The sequence below is a fragment of the Electrona antarctica genome (genome assembly GCF_951216825.1).
Source record: "Electrona antarctica genome assembly, chromosome: 5".
Classification (NCBI taxonomy): domain Eukaryota; kingdom Metazoa; phylum Chordata; class Actinopteri; order Myctophiformes; family Myctophidae; genus Electrona; species Electrona antarctica.
In genome coordinates, this window is record NC_136810.1 from 43,167,815 (window position 1) to 43,186,841 (window position 19,027).

The 19,027-nt window shown below is 45.2% G+C and overlaps 1 protein-coding gene across 1 annotated transcript in view; it reads right to left on the minus strand.

Moving 5' to 3' along the window:
• Positions 1-832: 832 nt before the first annotated feature.
• LOC306924103 (uncharacterized protein) overlaps positions 833-19,027 on the minus strand; it is a 45,500-nt gene continuing 27,305 nt past the window's right edge. Inside the window, exons 6-12 of the mRNA XM_079502452.1 lie at positions 17,663-17,832; positions 15,822-15,954; positions 12,696-12,813; positions 8,945-9,239; positions 6,265-6,396; positions 3,068-3,180; positions 833-1,791 (exon numbers count right to left, since the gene is read on the minus strand). Of these exons, the coding sequence (XP_079358578.1) occupies positions 1,779-1,791; positions 3,068-3,180; positions 6,265-6,396; positions 8,945-9,239; positions 12,696-12,813; positions 15,822-15,954; positions 17,663-17,832 (974 nt within the window). The 3' untranslated portion in view covers positions 833-1,778. The remainder of the gene's footprint in view (positions 1,792-3,067; positions 3,181-6,264; positions 6,397-8,944; positions 9,240-12,695; positions 12,814-15,821; positions 15,955-17,662; positions 17,833-19,027) is intronic.

Genomic DNA, 19,027 nt, shown 5'->3' on the forward strand with positions numbered 1-19,027 from the left:
TTTATGTATTTCAAAGTTGTTGGATTTATTGCATTTAGAATTTTGGGTAAGTGAGATTTGACTGAAAACTATGATAAATTGCCCTTAATGGAATCGGGGTCTTTGCAATGCCAGGCAGTCCGGGATTCACTCAGACGGTTGCCTGGTTCCCGCTGGCCATGATTCACATTGCCCGAGATTCAACAGCGCACCCGGGTACACTTGCATAACACACTTTGATCCTCCAGGTGGTGGTGTGCTTGAAGGCTGGCGCGCACGGACACTGACCATCAACTCTGCGACATTGTCTCCAATAAATCCAGACACACTGCATTGCATTGCCTCTTTGCCGTTACTTCACTGTCAGCCTGCCTGCTATTCACTGTGTCAGTCAGTTCTGTGCTCCAGTGTCGTGTTTGATTAGTTTGCTATGGATTCTACTTTAGCATTATTATTATTTGTTTTACTTTGGAGACTATGCCAAGCCCAAGAGCCGCAGAATAAGATCAGCGTGTATACTGCGCGTATATGCAGATTCAACAGGAGACGGGCGGCGTTGAGAAATGCGCTGGTGTTACGCGTCATGCAGCGTCTGTGTGGTGTGTTTATTTTTTGTTGACGCTTGGCTCGTCGACTAGAGATTATGTCACGTTCTAAAAAAACAGTCCACTTCCTTCTTTAGGTACGCATGCATTCACATTGGAACGATCCGTATCCGAATACACATCAACGATCCAGAGACCGTTGACCAGTGCGCACGGGGGACCATAGTGTGAATCGCCCCTAGGGAAAAATCACACTATGGTCCTGGGTGCGCACTCGGGACCACTTGGCAGATGTTGTGGTTAGTGTGAATGCTGCGTACCGTTCCCCCGGAGCGGATCACCCAACCGTTCCTGGGACCGCATGGAGGTAGTCTCGGGACCGATTGAAGTGTACTCGGATACGGATCGCTGCAATGTGAAAGCATTGAATACAGTTGAATGAAGTGTACTCGGGTGCGGAAGAATCAAGACCAATGTGAATCATGGCCAGCGGGGACCAGGCAATCGTATTCGGGAACAGTTTGAATCAAACAGACTCAGTGTGAATCTGCCCATAGATGAGATAACGGTGACTTTTAAATTGCACTGTAAGGAAAAAAACTAATTTGAAACTACTCTTTTGATCAACTCTTTCAAGGGCCTATTATGTACAATAGGGTGTTCAGTGCATCAAACATAATGTTTTGCGATGAGGAAAAAACACAAATAAATAAATAAAAAATGACCAAATACAAGAACCTTAATGACAAGATTATGACAAGACATTCATTTTCAGAGACATTATCCTAGTCCCATAGTACAATAACCACTGACAAAAAACAAAAAACAAGAAACCTAGTGGAGAGGGAGATGGTGTTTGTGTCCTATAGCTTATCTGTGCTTCAACCCAGCCCATGGAGCCACCTCTTTGTCATTTATCGGTCTCATCGTGTCAAAGTGAGATGACTCTCTTTGTGCGTGGCGTACCCCTCTCATTTCCTATAAGATTTGTCCTCCCTCTTGGCTGGTCAGTTTGAGGGAAGGTATCATATGGTACATTGATTACAGAACAGTTCCTGTTCTGTAGTCTTTCGACGTGTGGCAGGAGGAGGAGGTGAGGCGCTGGGCCAAAGTGGACGCCTGTCCGTCCGTGTCCGTCTGTCGCCCGACTCGCCCCACACACACACAGTTAGCATCGCGCAAGAGCTCTCAGCAAGCTAACCATGGTCAACACCACCGCAGAGGCAGCGGTGACAGACAAGATGTGGTTCCAACCTACCTCACTCCCCTGCGGAAAGAGAGACTAATTAGAATGGAGTTAGTATGAGTGCTGCTATTTAAGGCATATAAGGAAGTTAATTACATTACATTCCTGGCAGGATAGATAGGGAAACCAGCTATAGGGCATAGCAGTGGGAGTGGTTTTATGGTTCATTCAATTTTCCCATATAGATTTACAAAAATGACCACAGAATCACAGAATCAGGTATTATGGTCATGATTCACCAGGATCCTGGATGGTTTGATTCTAGGCTTAAAATAATTGATATTTTTGTAAATCCCTATGGGAAAAATGAATGGTCGATTTTTCAGTGGAACCAGAAAACACACAGAAAGCCCACTGCTATAGGCCCTCTACTAGGGGTCTGGAGGAACCGGGTTGGGAGAGCTGCTCGTATCGACAAATCCACAGAGGGGTGTCCTGGGCGCGGCCATTACTGAGGTGTAATCCAACGTCTGCATTAATCGATGCCCGCCCGAAAGTAGGCTACCTATACCCTGTATATTGGACATTCATTAACATGTTGGTTTGTACAAGACGATTTGCCAAGCTGCCCGCCCCGTCCCATGTCCATCTTCCACAAATTCCTTCCACATATTTTATTACACCGTAATTCTATTGCACTTTGTTACAAAAGCATTTTTTTAAGACACCTGTTTAATTCATATACCGAGTGCACCTGGATGAATTCTGTGTGTGCACGGTAGCAAAGCAAGCCCTATATTATATTCCACATGGTGAGTGTGTAAAACACATTACTGTACGCCAGCAGAAGACGGAAGACGCCCCACCAGGGGTCATCGGCATGTTTGCTTATGGTGGACATTTTTGTCACAATTCCATTTTTGCCACGGACACAATGTTGTTTCTGGTAATGAGTATTATCAGAAACACGTAAAGAGATAGCCCTGGATGACCATGACAGGTCTGTAACTCTGAGAGTGTACAAATGGAACCAAATGGACCCGTATGGGTCCATTTGGTTCCATTTGTACACTCGAGTTAAGGGGGGTCCTTGCAAATAAAACATTTGAGCACCACTAGTAGCCTACTAGTGCACTAATGTGTCATAGTGTCGTAGTAAATAAGTGTCATAAATATTGTGAAGAAAACCTGGAAACTGACATTCAGTAATTGGGTCTTATGATCAAAATAAGAACATTACGTGTAAAACAGAAAATCTAATATTTGCCATGGACAAGGACAAGTCTTTGCCACGCACGGACACATTTTGTCCGTGTGTATACGGACATGTTGATGATCCCTGCATCCCCACCCGTACCTTGCTTTCTGGGACGCCAGCTCCGACAACCAGCACCAAACCACTGCTACTATTATAATCATTCCTATGAAGGGGATGGAGAGAACAGGGTGCTCAGACGAATGGATGAAGCTCTGAGGAGGACAAAAAGAAAAAAAACACACACACAGACACACACACACACACACACACACAACAGGAACATGGACATGGAAGGAATGAATGAGGGAGTGAATAGATGGATGGAGCAACAACAACAACCAACCACCACCATAAGTCATTATGAAACACAAAAATATGAATGCAGGAACTATATGGCTATGGCATTTGAGGTTGGGAGGGTGAGGTCAGGGCAGCGATGGAGGGAGGCATTTAGTTTTTTCCTAAATAGAACAATGCAAAAGGTTTATGCCAAATTAAAAATAATCAGATACCCAGTGATGTAAAGTCACTAAGTACATTTACTCAAGTACATCTTCGTGGTACTTTTAGTTTGAGTATTTTTACATTTTTAGCTTTTACATTACTCGACTATTTGAGTTATTATGACAAAACAAATGAATGAAGCTGAGTCTTACATTTGGAAAGAGAGAGAGAGTGTTTACCTACAGTATGATCACAACCACAAAATGTAGTGTTTTGCTAAAGTGGCATCAAATTTAACTCACAGAATTACCTTGAGTCAACAACCAATGGATCGTAGTTATTATTTACTGCAGTCACAAGCTCTTAACACAATTTTTGCCTTGCCTTTTTTTTTGGGGGGGGGGTGGTGTTGGCCTCTACTTCTGCAATGTACTCCTTGTTGATTCACGCATGCGCACTGCCGTTCACTTCCTTGTTTGCTGCTCCGAAAGAATGGCTCGTATTTATCCTAATCTAGGGAACTCTCCATTGTTTTGACCAGATGGGCAATGTTCTGTCTTAATTTCTGACTTCAGCATGCTCCTCGTTTGGAATATTAACGCTTCTAGAGAGACTTTAGCGTGACCAGCGCGAGGTAAGAATGGAAGATTATGCCTCCCGGTTTTGGTGGGGAAAATCTGCCATATCAGAGTAAAATCTGCCATATCGGCAGGCACTCTAGCGCCAATATTTTGAAACATGCTGGCGGCTACAGGTTTCTGTGTTTTAAATATATATAAAACACAGAAAGATTTTTTTGGGGAAGGCCATTATGTCACTACTATGTCACTACCCAGTACTCACTGCTCATATTGTAAGCCTGTAGATCGTCCATTTTCCATACTTTTGCATGACACTGTCATAAGGCGAACTATATGAAAAACGAAAAAAACTTTATGAAGACGAAATATGGAGGTACAAGGTTACTGCCCAACAACGACGAGGTTGTATTTGCTGACTTTTAGCCGCATCATTTTTGCACCGACTGTTTCGCGCCTACACAGCTCAGAGGAAACATTTTGCACTGACTGTTCCACGCCTGCACAGCTCAGAGGAAACATTTTGCACCGACTGTTTCGCGCCTACACAGCTCAGAGGAAACATTTTGCACCGACTGTTCCACGCCTGCACAGCTCAGAGGAAACGTTTTGCACCGACTGTTCCACGCCTGCACAGCTCAGAGGAAACGTTTTGCACCGACTGTTCCACGCCTGCACAGCTCAGAGGAAACATTTTGGAGATGACAATGCATGTCACATGAAAAATATGAACCAGCTGGCTTGATCAGTGTTAAAACACACAAGTGATTGTTTTGTTTTATACTGTATATGCAAATGTTTTACATATTTAATTTATTTAAGATATTGACATTCATTCATTAGACAGACTGCGAAGTCATGGACATTGAGAAAACATGGACAGTATTGAGGACAGGGACAGAGCAGACAATTTGACACAACGCAAAGACAAAGCTATATATATTTGTACCGTTGCAGAGGGGAAAAACACGTAACTGCAAGAGTTTCTCTGAATGTATTGACATTTTTCATTCTCATGTCTTCAGTGAATTATGGGCTCTTCTTGGCCCTGGAAACTCATTAATTGTGCCTTGATGAGAAATTAAGCATTTTCTTTTATTCCTAAAAAATATTTTTGAGCGGTGCCTAACCGCTCCATTAGGCAGCTATGTGTGTGTATGTACTCTGTGTCTGTATGTCTGAGCACGGACAGCTGCAACACCTCGCCAAAACCGCTGGATGGCACTGTTGAGCAGCATCACGCACGCACACGCACACACACACACACACACACACACACACACACACACACACACACACACACACACACACACACACACACACACACACACACACACACACACACACACACACCAGGGAGGAGCTACTAGGCTAGTGTATAGTTGCACCGCTCAGTTCACACAGGTGTGATTCTTTTTGTTTGTTTGCTGTTACGTGTGTTTTCATTAGAACAACATTAGGACATTATTCTAATCTAGAACAAGAGCGTTCTAGTACTGCTGTGACAGAGTGGACAAGACAGACAAAAAACAGAGTGCAGTAACCCCAGTCAAGAGAAACACATACCGATAAGACAGGCTTAGTCTGTTCACTTGCAAACATGCTTGACTGACTGACTACAATATAAGATTTAGACACATAACATGTGAGTTCGACAGACATGGTATGGGTGTATTAGTTGTACCAGTGAGTGCAAAGAACAAGGTTAGTAGATCAGGAATAGGTTAGAAACATGTATGTGCTCACCACTAATACAATTAAACTAATTAATAACTTTATTTGAGTCCATCTTTAATATCTTTGAGCAGCTAAAATGCGTTGAAATACAATTTTCCTAAGCACACGTGAACTAAAATGTTTGTTTTTTATTAACACATTACATTCTCAATCCAGTGCATCGAATAAAGCAAAAATAAAATCTCAAGACTGAAAATGTAATGATGATGTTTTAGGCCAGACCAGCTGAAGAAATCATGACATTTCTGAGACCATTCATGTATCTGGAAGATGCTTCTAAACTTGTATTCTACTGCTAGTTTGATCACTTGAAATACTCTTTCATCTTAAAATAACTAATGACCGAAAATAGCAGATCTACAAGCTCACAACATGTCGCACTGCGACGTGTTGTGAGCTCGTAGATCTGCTATTTATTTTTTGGTGTGCGCAGCATGCTTTCACAGAAGACACGCTCGCTGGCTTCTATGGAATCCAAATGACTGAAACTTTAATCCATGAATCCAGTGACGTTTTGCTCCCGTGTTTTCCACTTACCCGAGTCCCCCCAGCTAGCTTTTCCAGCTCCGCCTTGCAGCGCTGTAGCTCCTCCTCCAGCTCAGCCCTCTCCCTCTGGCTGCTGTCGAACAAAACCTGCAGCTCCTGCAGCTCTGTTTTCAGACCGTCACACTGGGAGACAAAATGGACAAAAAACATTATGCTCTGCTCCTCGGTCAAATGTTAATATAAGCAAGGTCAGATCCACGGGTACCTATCTTTTTTTTTTTCGCCTTTATTTTATATTTTTTATGGAGGGACAGACAGTAGGCTGACAGGAATGGGGAGAGAGATGGGGGGGAAGACATGCAGTAAAGGCCGTCGGGATCGGGAGTCGAACCCGCGGCACACTGCCAGACTGGATTACCAGCCAAGGTGCCTGGACCATTGAGCCATGGCCCAGACGGGTACCTATCTTATCCATTCTTTTGTTCTATGGCATTGAAAGGGGTCTGCAAAGCTGGCTAATGTGGACACTGAGGTATACAGTGAGCTGAATCCATTGTGCCAGCTGGCCTAGCGGTCCAGGCGCATGCCACAGATAGGCTCTGGCCTGACAGCGTGTTGTGTGTTCGAGGCCTGTTCATGACGAACTTTTCTGCATGTCTCCCATAGAGTATATATATAATAGAGACTGAACTGGCGCGAAGCTCCGCCCCCCCAGCTATTCATGTCAGTGGAAGTTGCTCAGTGGCGTTTTGAAGCACCCGGAAGACTGCCGGAAGTACCGTCTCAGAACGTCTACTTCCGCATTTGACCACCAAATTTTGGTGGTCAAATGCGGAAGTGCAACCGAGCGCTCAATGTTAAAGCCCAGCTGCACGGGGTTTCCCGGTCATGAATCCACGGGTCCGCCTGTAGTCCCTCCTCCTACCACTAGGGAGGAGAGCTTCAACGTTGGAAAGTCTGCCTGCCCCCTTGATGTCTCCCCCTGTCTCTCTCTCCCTCTTTACTGTCTATCTATCAATAAAGGCAGAAGAAAAAAAGAAGAAGCAATTCCCATCACATTTGAGCTCGGGAGTGCTGGTTTTGATTCATTCAAGGTTTTACAACAAATGCATGACTTTTCAAATCACTTGATAACTGACTCTGGGGTATACCGTGAGCTGAATCCATTGCGCTTAAAGGGTAAGACCACTTTCTTTTTAGGTTTGAGTTGTGTAGTTACCTTGCCATGATGTAACTCCACATGTGGACAAGAAATTAAAAAAAATGTTCCAGTGATCAGAATTGATAATTCAAAATATGCTCCTCATTGATTTACATTGTATGCTAAAACACTCTCAAAGTCACTCTTTTAGTACGTAAACAAACACAAACAAAGTTGATTCAGACAATATGGAGCTTCACCAAAATTCATGTGGTTTTATTTTTTCATAAAAATGTTAACTTCCTGTTGATTTTACTATTTGAAGATCTGGATCCCGATCCACGGATCCAGTCCGGGTTTTCTTCCCAATAAAATGGACAAATCAACAGGAAGTTAACATTTTTATGAAAAAAAAAAACCCCATGAGTTTTGGTGATGCTCTATATTGTTTGAATCAACTTTGTTTGTGTTTGTTTACGTACTAAAAGAGTGACTTTGAGAGCTGTTTTAGCGTACAATGTAAGTCAATTAGGAGCATATTTTGAATTATGAATTTCTAATCACTGGAGCAGTTATTTTGTATTTCTTGTCCACATTTGGAGTTACATCATGGCAAAGTAACTACACAACCCAAACCTCAAAAAAAGTGGTCTTACCCTTTAAGCAATTCCCGTCAAATTGAGCTCGTGAGCGTTCGTTTTGATTCATCCAAGGTTTTACAACAAATGCATGACTTTATAAACCGCCTTGCTGTCGGTGAGTAACTGACCAAGCAGCCAATGGCCTCACGATGAGTAAGCTGTCTGAGTTGTCAAGCCGGAATGTTGTCACATGAGCCAAAACGAGTGCTCCCTCCTCTATATTTGGAGCTCAAACCGGATGGGGGAACTGCTTACATATTCACTAATTAATTCAATCCAGTTAGGTTAACCTGGCTAGGAGTCAGTCACTTTGAATGATGACATTTTTCTGTCACTACATTTTGAACAAATAAACGATGTACTGTACTTTTTTGATTTTATGCAATGCTGACACAGCGGAACATGACAGCAGCCAGTTAATGATAACACATTCCAGGCCAGCTAAGAATAGCTCTGCTCATCGTGTCGTGTCAGCTATCGTTGTGTAACCCAATTATCCATAATATGTGTCAGTTTTAGGACAGCTGATTCAACACTGTTATGCATTTTTATGGTAGTTGTGTTGTTTTCTGTAGATCCGTAATGGACAGAGTGGGGCCAAATATTAAAGTATTAGCGAATACCTTTTTCTGCTTTGACAAATTGATTGTAATTGTCACAGGACCAAACAATATGTACCAGAATGTTACACAGTTTTAAGTCTCACATGGTTCTGCAATTATTTTTTAATTTACAGGTTGGTTACAGGTTGGTGTGCTGCATAGGCTGTTGTCTAATGCCTGCTGCATTGTGTGTGTTTATTTCATGATGCAGAAATAAATATGCCACAGTGTCGGCTGAATTGAGACCTCGAGTCCCCGTGTCCACTCCATAAAAAAACATCAAAGAACTTGAACGGTTCTGGAAAGTTTCAGGTTCTAGGAGATTATGTGCTTAGCCACCTGTATACCTCTCTCTGGACCTGTGATGCTTTCTCCTCAGCCTGTTTGAGCTGGTCTCTCAGGGAGACAATCTCCCCGAAGCCTCCATTCCAGCTGGTGGGGGTCATGGGCTGCTTCCCATCGAATGAGATGTTCTTCTGGATCGAAGCGTCGACCAGGCGGCAGTGACCGGTGCTCTCGGTCTGGGCCATGGTCATGTAGCTCTCCGTCATGGCGCCCTCTGAGCCGGTCCCGACGTCCTTCTCCTCCGTCCTGTCCGCAGGGTCCTCCTCTTTCAGGGAGAGGTAGACGCTGTTGTTGGAACTGTTCACAAAGATAAAGGCGAAATACGGTAAGGGATGAATACAATTCCGACAGGATAATTAAACAGAGAGACGAAATCGAGATATTTAATCATCCTGAAAGGGATTTTATTTCTCGATAATGACCGCCGACCTATTTATTGTCCCGCTTGTTACACGGCTTCTTAATAAATAAATTAATGCATTGACCCAAAAGCAACAACAAAACTAGGTATTTCCTTGCTTACCAAGTTTTCCATCAGTCTTGCACTGGCCGTCTGCCCAGCGCTACACAGTCGCCTCGAAAAACAAGGAAGTGTTGATCAAATAGAATCAATTTTCGATTACTCCATTGTCTATTTCTCGGTTCAAATGTTTTCAAAAACATTCTTGATAGCAAGTTGTTAAGTTTAGTTGTAAATTACATTGTGTGTGTGTTTACATAGCTATCATGTTGGGTACAGCATAAAATCCAAGCAGCGTAGCAGGTGCTCTGAGGCTTTGATTAGACAGCGTCTGTTATAGAGCAGAGCGTTCTGTTATCAAGAAATAACACCGCTGAATTCAGCGATTGACCAATCAGAATCAAGCATTCAACCAAGCCGTGGAATAATGGACAATAGTTATGTTATTTCACAATGGAAATACAATGCGGGGAGCGAGCTGGGGCGATTGTCATCTGCCCTCCCTTTCCAGCTGTGCTGAAAATGGCAAAGAAGCCCCATTAGCCACGTTATATCGAAAGTTCAATATGCAAATTATTGTGGTAACGAGGGAGCTAATTAACGATCTCGCTCTCATGTTTTTTATTATCCTATATATGATATTTATTTATTTATTTATGTATTTATTTTACTTCAAACGTATAATGCTATAGTAAAAGTTGTATCAAGGCCATTATGCCATAGAGCAGCAGTTATTATAACTCTGGTCCTGGGGAGCCAAGCTTCTGCAGCTTTTCTATTCTGCAGGGACCAAAGCAGCTGCTAGCTTTCCATTCCACCAGTTAATTACATTCCCATGGTATTCCAGGCCTAACATAGTCCATGATAGATAATACAGCTACAATGATCCAGAGCCATAGAGCAAGACAGAGTTACTGTAACAGCTGGTGGCTCTTATTACAATTATTACAATTATTATTATTATTATTATTATTATTATTATTATTATTATTATTATCTTATAAACCCATGAGGGTTGGGCACATTGTGTGCAGGACATGAAAATAAATAAACAATCATATTACACTGCACTAGTCTTAGGCCTCACTCACACCTAAGACACACTTGTGTCCTGTGTCTTCTGTGTGTCATGGCCGCCTCAATGCATTTCTAATGGGAGTGACGTGGTTTCATGACACAACCTTGTTGCATGGCTGTCTTCTGCCCAACAAGGTTGCGTCTTCAAACCATGTGTGTGTGTGAGTGAGGCCTTAAGGCGCCACTATGGCTAGTGTTGTTGTTTGCTGTGTTGACTGTGCTTATCCCAGCTACAGACTGAGATGTCCCTTCTCGCTTGCCATCTCTTGCGAGAACCGGTAGAAGCTATGTGAGGGCCTGATCAACCCCATTGGCCAAAGCCGGTCATGTGACTAGCAGAGGACCTGCAGGCCTCGTGCATCTCCTGTGCGTCTCCTATAAATATCAGTGTCTGTCTGGACTGCGACGAGACTAAATCATTTATCTTACTCCAGCCATTCGTTATTATGTTCTGTTAGTTACCTTTGCTTATACCCTCCTTTTTCTTTTGGAACACCATACCACTGTAACGTCTGTAAGTGCTTATAAATAGTCTGCTGTAATATCTTTCTCTCTAACTTATACTACTTTACTCTTATTATAATTGATAGCCAATGTACTTGAAAGTCGATTAACTTCCATCATGTATTTATTGAGCCATTTGTACTGAAACAAATACTTTTGTAACTTTGTAACCTTTTTCTGCAAGTGTAAGTAAAAGCATTTTCGAATCTGCAGTCGGTTTTCTGTCCGTTTTATATGTTATGAGCACATTTGCCCCTAGACTTATTGAGCCGTAACAGTTACGACAACTCTGTTCACTTCATGGGGCCAGTCCAATGTCTTCTACATCACTAGACTAATGCCCTCTCAATGTCGTAACTCTGTCTTACTCTATGGCTCTGCAATGACCAACCTGCAGGACAGGAGAGTTTAGAACACTGGTATCCCAAACGGTGGGTCGGGACCCATTTGTGGGTCGCAAAAACATTTTTATGGGTCTCTCATTTCAGTTTCCTACATTTAGTTTTTAATCATAATTATTTCAAAACATTTACAAAAAACAAAACAAATAAAAAACTGTAATTTCAGAAATAAATAAAAGAAAAATCCCATACATCCCATTGAAAACAAAAATGTTTAAGAAGTAAAAAATGTTTGTGAGCTTGTAGATTTTCACTAGTTTGGGTTTCCGGGCAAACGTCTAATTTCTCTTTTGGTTCACGAGCTAAAATGTTTGGGAACCAAACATTGGGTTTTAGAACCACCGCTGCAGAGGACAATATGCTTTACTGTCACACTGCAGATATTTTGGCAATGGCCGGCCGCAGTACCCACTACCCTGGCATGAACCTAGCTCACTAACAATCATAAAAGGTGACCCGATAAGCCTCCTTCCCCTCAATGACTTGTCATCACTCATGGCAGACTGGCAGTGTCACGGGGGTCACCTCGACTATTCAACAGGTGCAATTTAACTGCTTAAGCCATATATATATACTTTGCCCTGTGACAAATCGTGAAAATAGCCAATCGACGAGCTCACATTATGCATCATGATGGGATGCATTGTGAGCTTGTAGATCTGTTTGTTTGTTTTTTTGTCCAGGGTTAATGTGGTCAAATATCACCACCCAGTGATAATGTGTAAACCATTAGGGTTGTCCCGATCTAATGATCTAGTGATCGGAAATCAGGGCCGATCACGTCATTTTCAAATGATTGGAATCGGATCGGGAGCCAAAAAACACGTGATCGGGACATCCCTATAGTCGCCATGCAACTCCTTGCAACCAAACGATTGCGAGTAGACGCATGTAGTTGCAAGCCACCATTGAATTGAACTTTTTTGAATCACTTGGGTCGACATGCGCCGACGTGCAACAGGACACCGCTGGGACGAAGGCTAAAACCGTTTTGTTGTGTCTCTCTCCACCCATTTGGTGTGGTTTGGGCTTAAGGCTGTGCAATCTCTGGGCTTGCCCCCAGAGGGTGTGTGTGTGTGTGTGTGTGTGTGTGTGTGTGTGTGTGTGTGTGTGTGTGTGTGTGTGTGTGTGCGTGCGTGCGTGCGTGCGTGCGTGCGTGCGTGCGTGCGTGCGTGCGTGCGTGCGTGCGTGCGTGCGTGCGTGTTGTCTGTGTTATAATAATTATGTGTGTGTTCCCGACCATCTGACCAAGTAAAGCTCCGCCGGCCGGTGACAAAGCACTGAGCAGCCGTTTTGCCTGAACTCACTCACCCCGTCCTCTGCCTGTGCAGCAGCTGCAGCCTCTCCGAGAGACGTCTGTTGTCCTCCTTCAACGCCTGGCACTCGTCCCTCAGGCCACGGCATTCTTCCTTCAGCTGGTCCACGTCACCTGAGAGACCCACAGTACAGCTCTTTAGTGCCCTGGTTCACCTGAGACAGCTCTTTATTAGTGCACTGGTTACTGAGATCCACAGTACAGCTCTTTGCTTTTATTTATTTAGCACAGTATAAAAACAATACAAAAGGGAAAATACGTAGAAAATGTGCTAGGAGGAGGCAAGAAGCCCAAAGGGCTTATACGAGGCCTCAACCTGTGTACAACAAAGCATTTAAAAAAATGATTTGAAAGCAATATACATATTATTTACAGATTGCATAGATAGTATAAAGAAAATGTCTAGAACATGATTGAAAAGACACTTGATTATCTATAACATGATTATCCAACTTGGTTCATTTGCAAGTGTGACTCGCATCGCGGCAACGGTGTCAGTGTCAGTCTCATGATAACCAATGGGATCTAAGGGTTTGATGAGGTCAGATCAACATATGGAATGAATTCTGTACTGGCCATATATGGAGCGTGTCTTGAGTGTACAGGGTTTGATGAGGTCAGATCAACATATGGAATGTCAGAACAGGTCAGCTCCATATAATGGAGATCTAAGGTCAGATCAACATAATAAATTCTAATCTGTACTGGCCATATATGGAGCGTGTCACAAGGTGTGACTGACGGACTGACGGGAGATGCAGGTTTTCATAGTAAACTGCGACCTGTGGTCGCAATTATGGGTGCGTTCGGATATGGGCACCGGGAGCACACACACACACGCATTCGTTTGTATTGCACAGTGCTCAGTGCACTATATCCGAACGCACCCCTTTTGAAACATCCTGATGAAGCAACGATAGACCACGATGAACCAGTAAGCCTGGGGGATACATACATTTGGACACATGATAATGGTACACGGTCAATTCTGAATCTATACGAAGGAACTGATGCAAATGATGGGTTTTCCACCGCCATGACCTGTGACCTTTTGCTGCACACAGTATACAGTCGTCTGTCCCTGCAGTGCGATTCCAACCCCACCGCCCCCCCCCCCCCCCCCCCCCCCCCCCCGCGTCTTCCCTCTCCATTTCCACACACCTCAGGGCTGAGCCCAGAGCGCTGCAGTGATGTCATGTGCTGGAAGTGTGTGTATGATGCGCTGCAGTGGCTCTGCCTTGCCTTGCCTTGCCTTGCCTTGCCTCTCCGTCTGTGTCTAACGCTGAGTGTGACTTCACCTCACTGGTATCTTAACAGCACGCACATGCGCGTGTGCACGCACCGCGCATGCACACACGCACGCACACACACACACACACAGACAAACGCATACTAACACAGGCAAAATGCATACATATACATACACACGCATGCAGACACTAGCAACACAAATGTATACCCTGGTTAACCACTCCCCCTTGAAAACATTTCATTCTCTCGCAGAGATTGATGTGCGACTGTGGATTGACTGTGGATTGACTGTGGATTGACTGTGGATTGCAAACGCTAGAGTTCAAGTGGTTAAAATGTCACTGAGCCTTTGCGACATTTCCGACGTTTACATTAGGAGGTGAGGAGCTCACTATCTACCGTACCTGTAAGTAGATAACTGCTCACCTTTCCACTCATCTCTTGACCTCCTCTGCTCTGTTCTGATATCCTCTCCTCTCCTCTCCTCTGTTCTGATATTCTCTCCTCTCCTCTGCTCTGCTCTGCTATTCTCTCCTGTCCTTTGCTCTGCTATTCTCTCCTCTCCTCTCCTCTCCTCTCCTCTCCTCTCCTCTCCTCTCCTCTCCTCTCCTCTCCTCTCCTCAAAGGAGCTACAGTCTGGAACTACACCTCCCCAAATCCGAGTAAGGAAGCTGCCATTTCATTTCACAAAAGTATTTTAAAAATCACACCTGTGTGAACTGAGTGGTGTAAGGTTTTATATAGCATGATCAGCTGTGGTCTGACGTAATGTATTATATAAGGTAAGGTATTATATAGCCTGATCAGCTCTGATCTGACGTAATGAAATCACACCCGGATGTGATTTCACAACTGGCTTTTTTTGTGCAGAAAAAATGAGCATGGTTGCTACGGTCATCCAGTTCACCCGGGTGTGATTTAATTACGTCAGAAATTATTTTGAACATAGCAACCATGCTCATTTTTTTCTGCACACAAAAGCCAGTTGTAGGAGTGGTTTACACCACTCAAAAATATCTGGGGAGGAGGCTCCACTTCCACTTTATCAAGCTTCCGTTGCTCCAGACTGTATGACGGAAGCATTTGAAAATTGGGAGAGGCAACAGTCTGGCAACGCGAGACTAATCTCAATGTCTCTCACCCTCTCTCCTCTTATACAGAACAGTAGTCTCTCACCCTCTCTCCTCTCAGACAGTACAGTAGTCTCTCACCCTCTCTCCTCTCATACAGAACAGTAGTCTCTCACCCTCTCTCCTCTCATACAGAACAGTAGTCTCTCACCCTCTCTCCTCTCATACAGAACAGTAGTCGCTCACCCTCTCTCCTCTCATACAGAACAGTAGTCTCTCACCCTCTCTCCTCTCATACAGAACAGTAGTCTCTCACCCTCTCTCCTCTCATACAGAACAGTAGTCTCTCAAACTCTCTCCTCTCATACAGAACAGTAGTCTCTCACCCTCTCTCCTCTCATACAGAACAGTAGTCTCTCACCCTCTCTCCTCTCATACAGAACAGTAGTCGCTCACCCTCTCTCCTCTCACCCTCTCTCCTCTCATACAGAACAGTAGTCTCTCACCCTCTCTCCTCTCACCCTCTCTCCTCTCATACAGAACAGTAGTCTCTCACCCTCTCTCCTCTCATACAGAACAGTAGTCTCTCACCCTCTCTCCTCTCATACAGAACAGTAGTCTCTCACCCTCTCTCCTCTCATAGAGAATAGTAGTCTCTCACCCTCTCTCCTCTCATACAGTACAGTAGTCTCTCACCCTCTCTCCTCTCATACAGAACAGTAGTCGCTCACCCTCTCTCCTCTCATACAGAACAGTAGTCTCTCACCCTCTCTCCTCTCATACAGAACAGTAGTCTCTCACCCTCTCTCCTCTCGGCCTCTCTGCGCTGGCTCTTCATAGTGATCTCGGCCCTCAGGGTGGTGATCTCCAGCTCGTACTCCTGCGTCTCCACCGTGAGGCGCTGCAGCTGAGCCCTGAGGCGGCACAGCTCCTCCTAGGAGGCGGGGAGGCAAAAATCGTTTTTGAATACAATTTTATTTAGTTTTTGTCATGTTTTAGTCACCTGAAATGTTTTAATCTAGTTTTAGTCAACAAAATATTTAGAGTCCACTAAAATATGTATGTTGGCAGGGCCTTGATGGCATCATAATGACATAATGATGACCTGATTTGACACCGATCTACAAGCTGCTGCAAAAGATACAACAGCTACAAAGCATAACAAAGATGAGCTGGTTTCAACTTCAGCTACAAAGATGCAAAGCTACAAATACGCCGTGTAGCTTTGCATCTTCTTATCTTTTGCATCGGCCCGCAATCGTTTTTATTTAGTTTTCGTCAGCGATAAAAGGTAGCCGACGGACATTTTATAATATAATATAATATATAATTAATATTGATTAGATAGTAGGCCTATAGTAGTAGGCTACCCATTGTTGTGGACAGACAAGTTGTGGACAAGTTGTAAAGTTGCAGTCAGTGTTTTACTGTTTGGAGGCAAGATTCATGTAAAGCTTATAAGATTTTGGAATAAATACATAATTCCAGAGTTTTGCCTTTATTTTTCTCATTTTCAGTTACAGATATCGTGAGATCTCGCTGACGAAATCTCTTGCAATAAATTGAATATAGCAATATAGCATATCGCGATATTATGATTATCGAGGGCCTAATATGGCCACAGATATCATATGGTGAGGTACCCGTATGGTCCCAGCCCTAACCTGCAGGGAGTGAGGTACCCATGTGGTCCCAGCCCTAACCTGCAGGGAGTGAGGTACCCGTATGGTCCCAGCCCTAACCTGCAGGGAGTGAGGTACCCGTGTGGTCCCAGCCCTAACCTGCAGGGAGTGAGGTACCCGTATGGTCCCAGCCCTAACCTGCAGGGAGTGAGGTACCCGTGTGGTCCCAGCCCTAACCTGCAGGGAGTGAGGTACCCATATGGTCCCAGCCCAAACCTGCAGGGAGTGAGGTACCCGTGTGGTCCCAGCCCTAACCTGCAGGGAGTGAGGTATACCGTATGGTCCTAGCCCTAACCTGTAGGGAGTGAGGTACCCGTATGGTCCCAGCCCTAACCTGCAGGGAGTGAGGTACCCGTATGGTCCCAGCCCTAACCTGCAGGGAGTGAGGTACCCGTATGGTCCCAGCCCTAACCTGCAGGGAGTGAGGTACCCGTATGGTCCCAGCCCAAACCTGCAGGGAGTGAGGTACCCGTATGGTCCCAGCCCTAACCTGCAGGGAGTGAGGTACCCGTATGGTCCCAGCCCTAACCTGCAGGGAGTGAGGTATACCGTATGGTCCCAGCCCTAACCTGCAGGGAGTGAGGTACCCGTATGGTCCCAGCCCTAACCTGCAGGGAGTGAGGTACCCGTATGGTCCCAGCCCTAACCTGCAGGGAGTGAGGTACCCGTATGGTCCCAGCCCTAACCTGCAGGGAGTGAGGTACCCGTATGGTCCCAGCCCAAACCTGCAGGGATTGAGGTACCCGTATGGTCCCAGCCCTAACCTGCAGGGAGTGAGGTACCCGTATGGTCCCAGCCCTAACCTGCAGGGAGTGAGGTATACCGTATGGTCCCAGCCCTAACCTGCAGGGAGTGAGGTACCCGTATGGTCCCAGCCCTAACCTGCAGGGAGTGAGGTACCCGTATGGTCCCAGCCCTAACCTGCAGGGAGTGAGGTACCCGTATGGTCCCAGCCCTAACCTGCAGGGAGGCGATGTCGTTCTCCCTCTCCCCCGCAGCCTCCTCGGCAGCCTGCTGCAGGAGCTCCACCTCCTCATGGGCCACGCGCAGATCCTCCTGCGCCTCCAGCAGCTCCGCCTCCTTCTCCTCCTCCAGACACTCCATCTGCGTCTGCACCGAGCGCAGCTGGGCTGCGACCGGGACACCGCAGGGCAATTTACAATTTAGGCATTCATGCAGATGCGCAAGAACAACACATGGTAATACATCAAGTACATCAAAAATAGTCATCTAGAATCGTAGGGAAGCTAAGATCCTGACATCCATCCAACAGTAGAATATCTGTGCAATGAAACTATGCATATGTATACTACTAGAATTTCGCGGGCCTTCGGCCCGCTCATCCCAGAGTTGCTATATCCTATCACTGCTATGCCGATGACACACAACTGTTTCTATCCTTCCCCCCCTCTGCCACCCAGGTAGAAGAGCGCATCACTGCATGCCTGGCTGACATCTCACAGTGGATGTCTTCCAACCACCTCAAGCTGAACCCAGACAAGACTGAGCTTCTGTTCTTCCCAGCTAAGTCCTGCCCTATGCGGGAGCTAACTATCTCCGTAGACAACGCCCTGGTAAAGTCTGTCCCGACAGCCAGGAACCTTGGTGTTGTCCTGGACAGTCAGCTCTCGTTCAAAACACACATCACAGCTGTCACTAGATCCTGTAGGTTTACACTCTACAACATACGACGAATTAGACCGTTCCTCACCCAGGAGTCAGCCCAGCTCCTAATCCAGACAACAGTCTTGTCAAAACTTGACTATTGCAACTCCCTCCTTACTGGCCTACCGGCATGTGCACTTAAGCCCCTCCAACTGATCCAAAATGCCGCAGCACGCTTGGTCTTCAACCAACCAAAATTCTCACACGTCTCCCCCCTTCTCCGCTCGCTCCATTGGCTCCCGGTCGCTGCCCGCACAGAATACAAAACTCTGATGCTGGCATTCAAAGCAACCAAAGGCATGGCCCCCCCATATCTCACAAGTATGATCGTACCCTACAAACCCTCCCGCTCACTCAGATCAGCCAACGCAGGGAAGCTGGAGGTACCTTCACTAAAAACGCCGGGACAACGCTCCACACGTCCCAAACTCTTCTCCCTTCTGGCTCCAAAACTATGGAATGCACTTCCCATTGCAGTCAGAACTGCAGCCTCACTCCCAATCTTCCGCCGTAGTCTGAAAACCCACCTCTTCAGACTCCACCATGGCCCGTAGCACTTGCCCTAGCCTAGCCCCTTAGATAGCACATTATGTAGACTTAGATAGTATTTTAAACAGACTTATAGCTTGTTATGTAGACAGCTCTAGAATTGCACTTTAT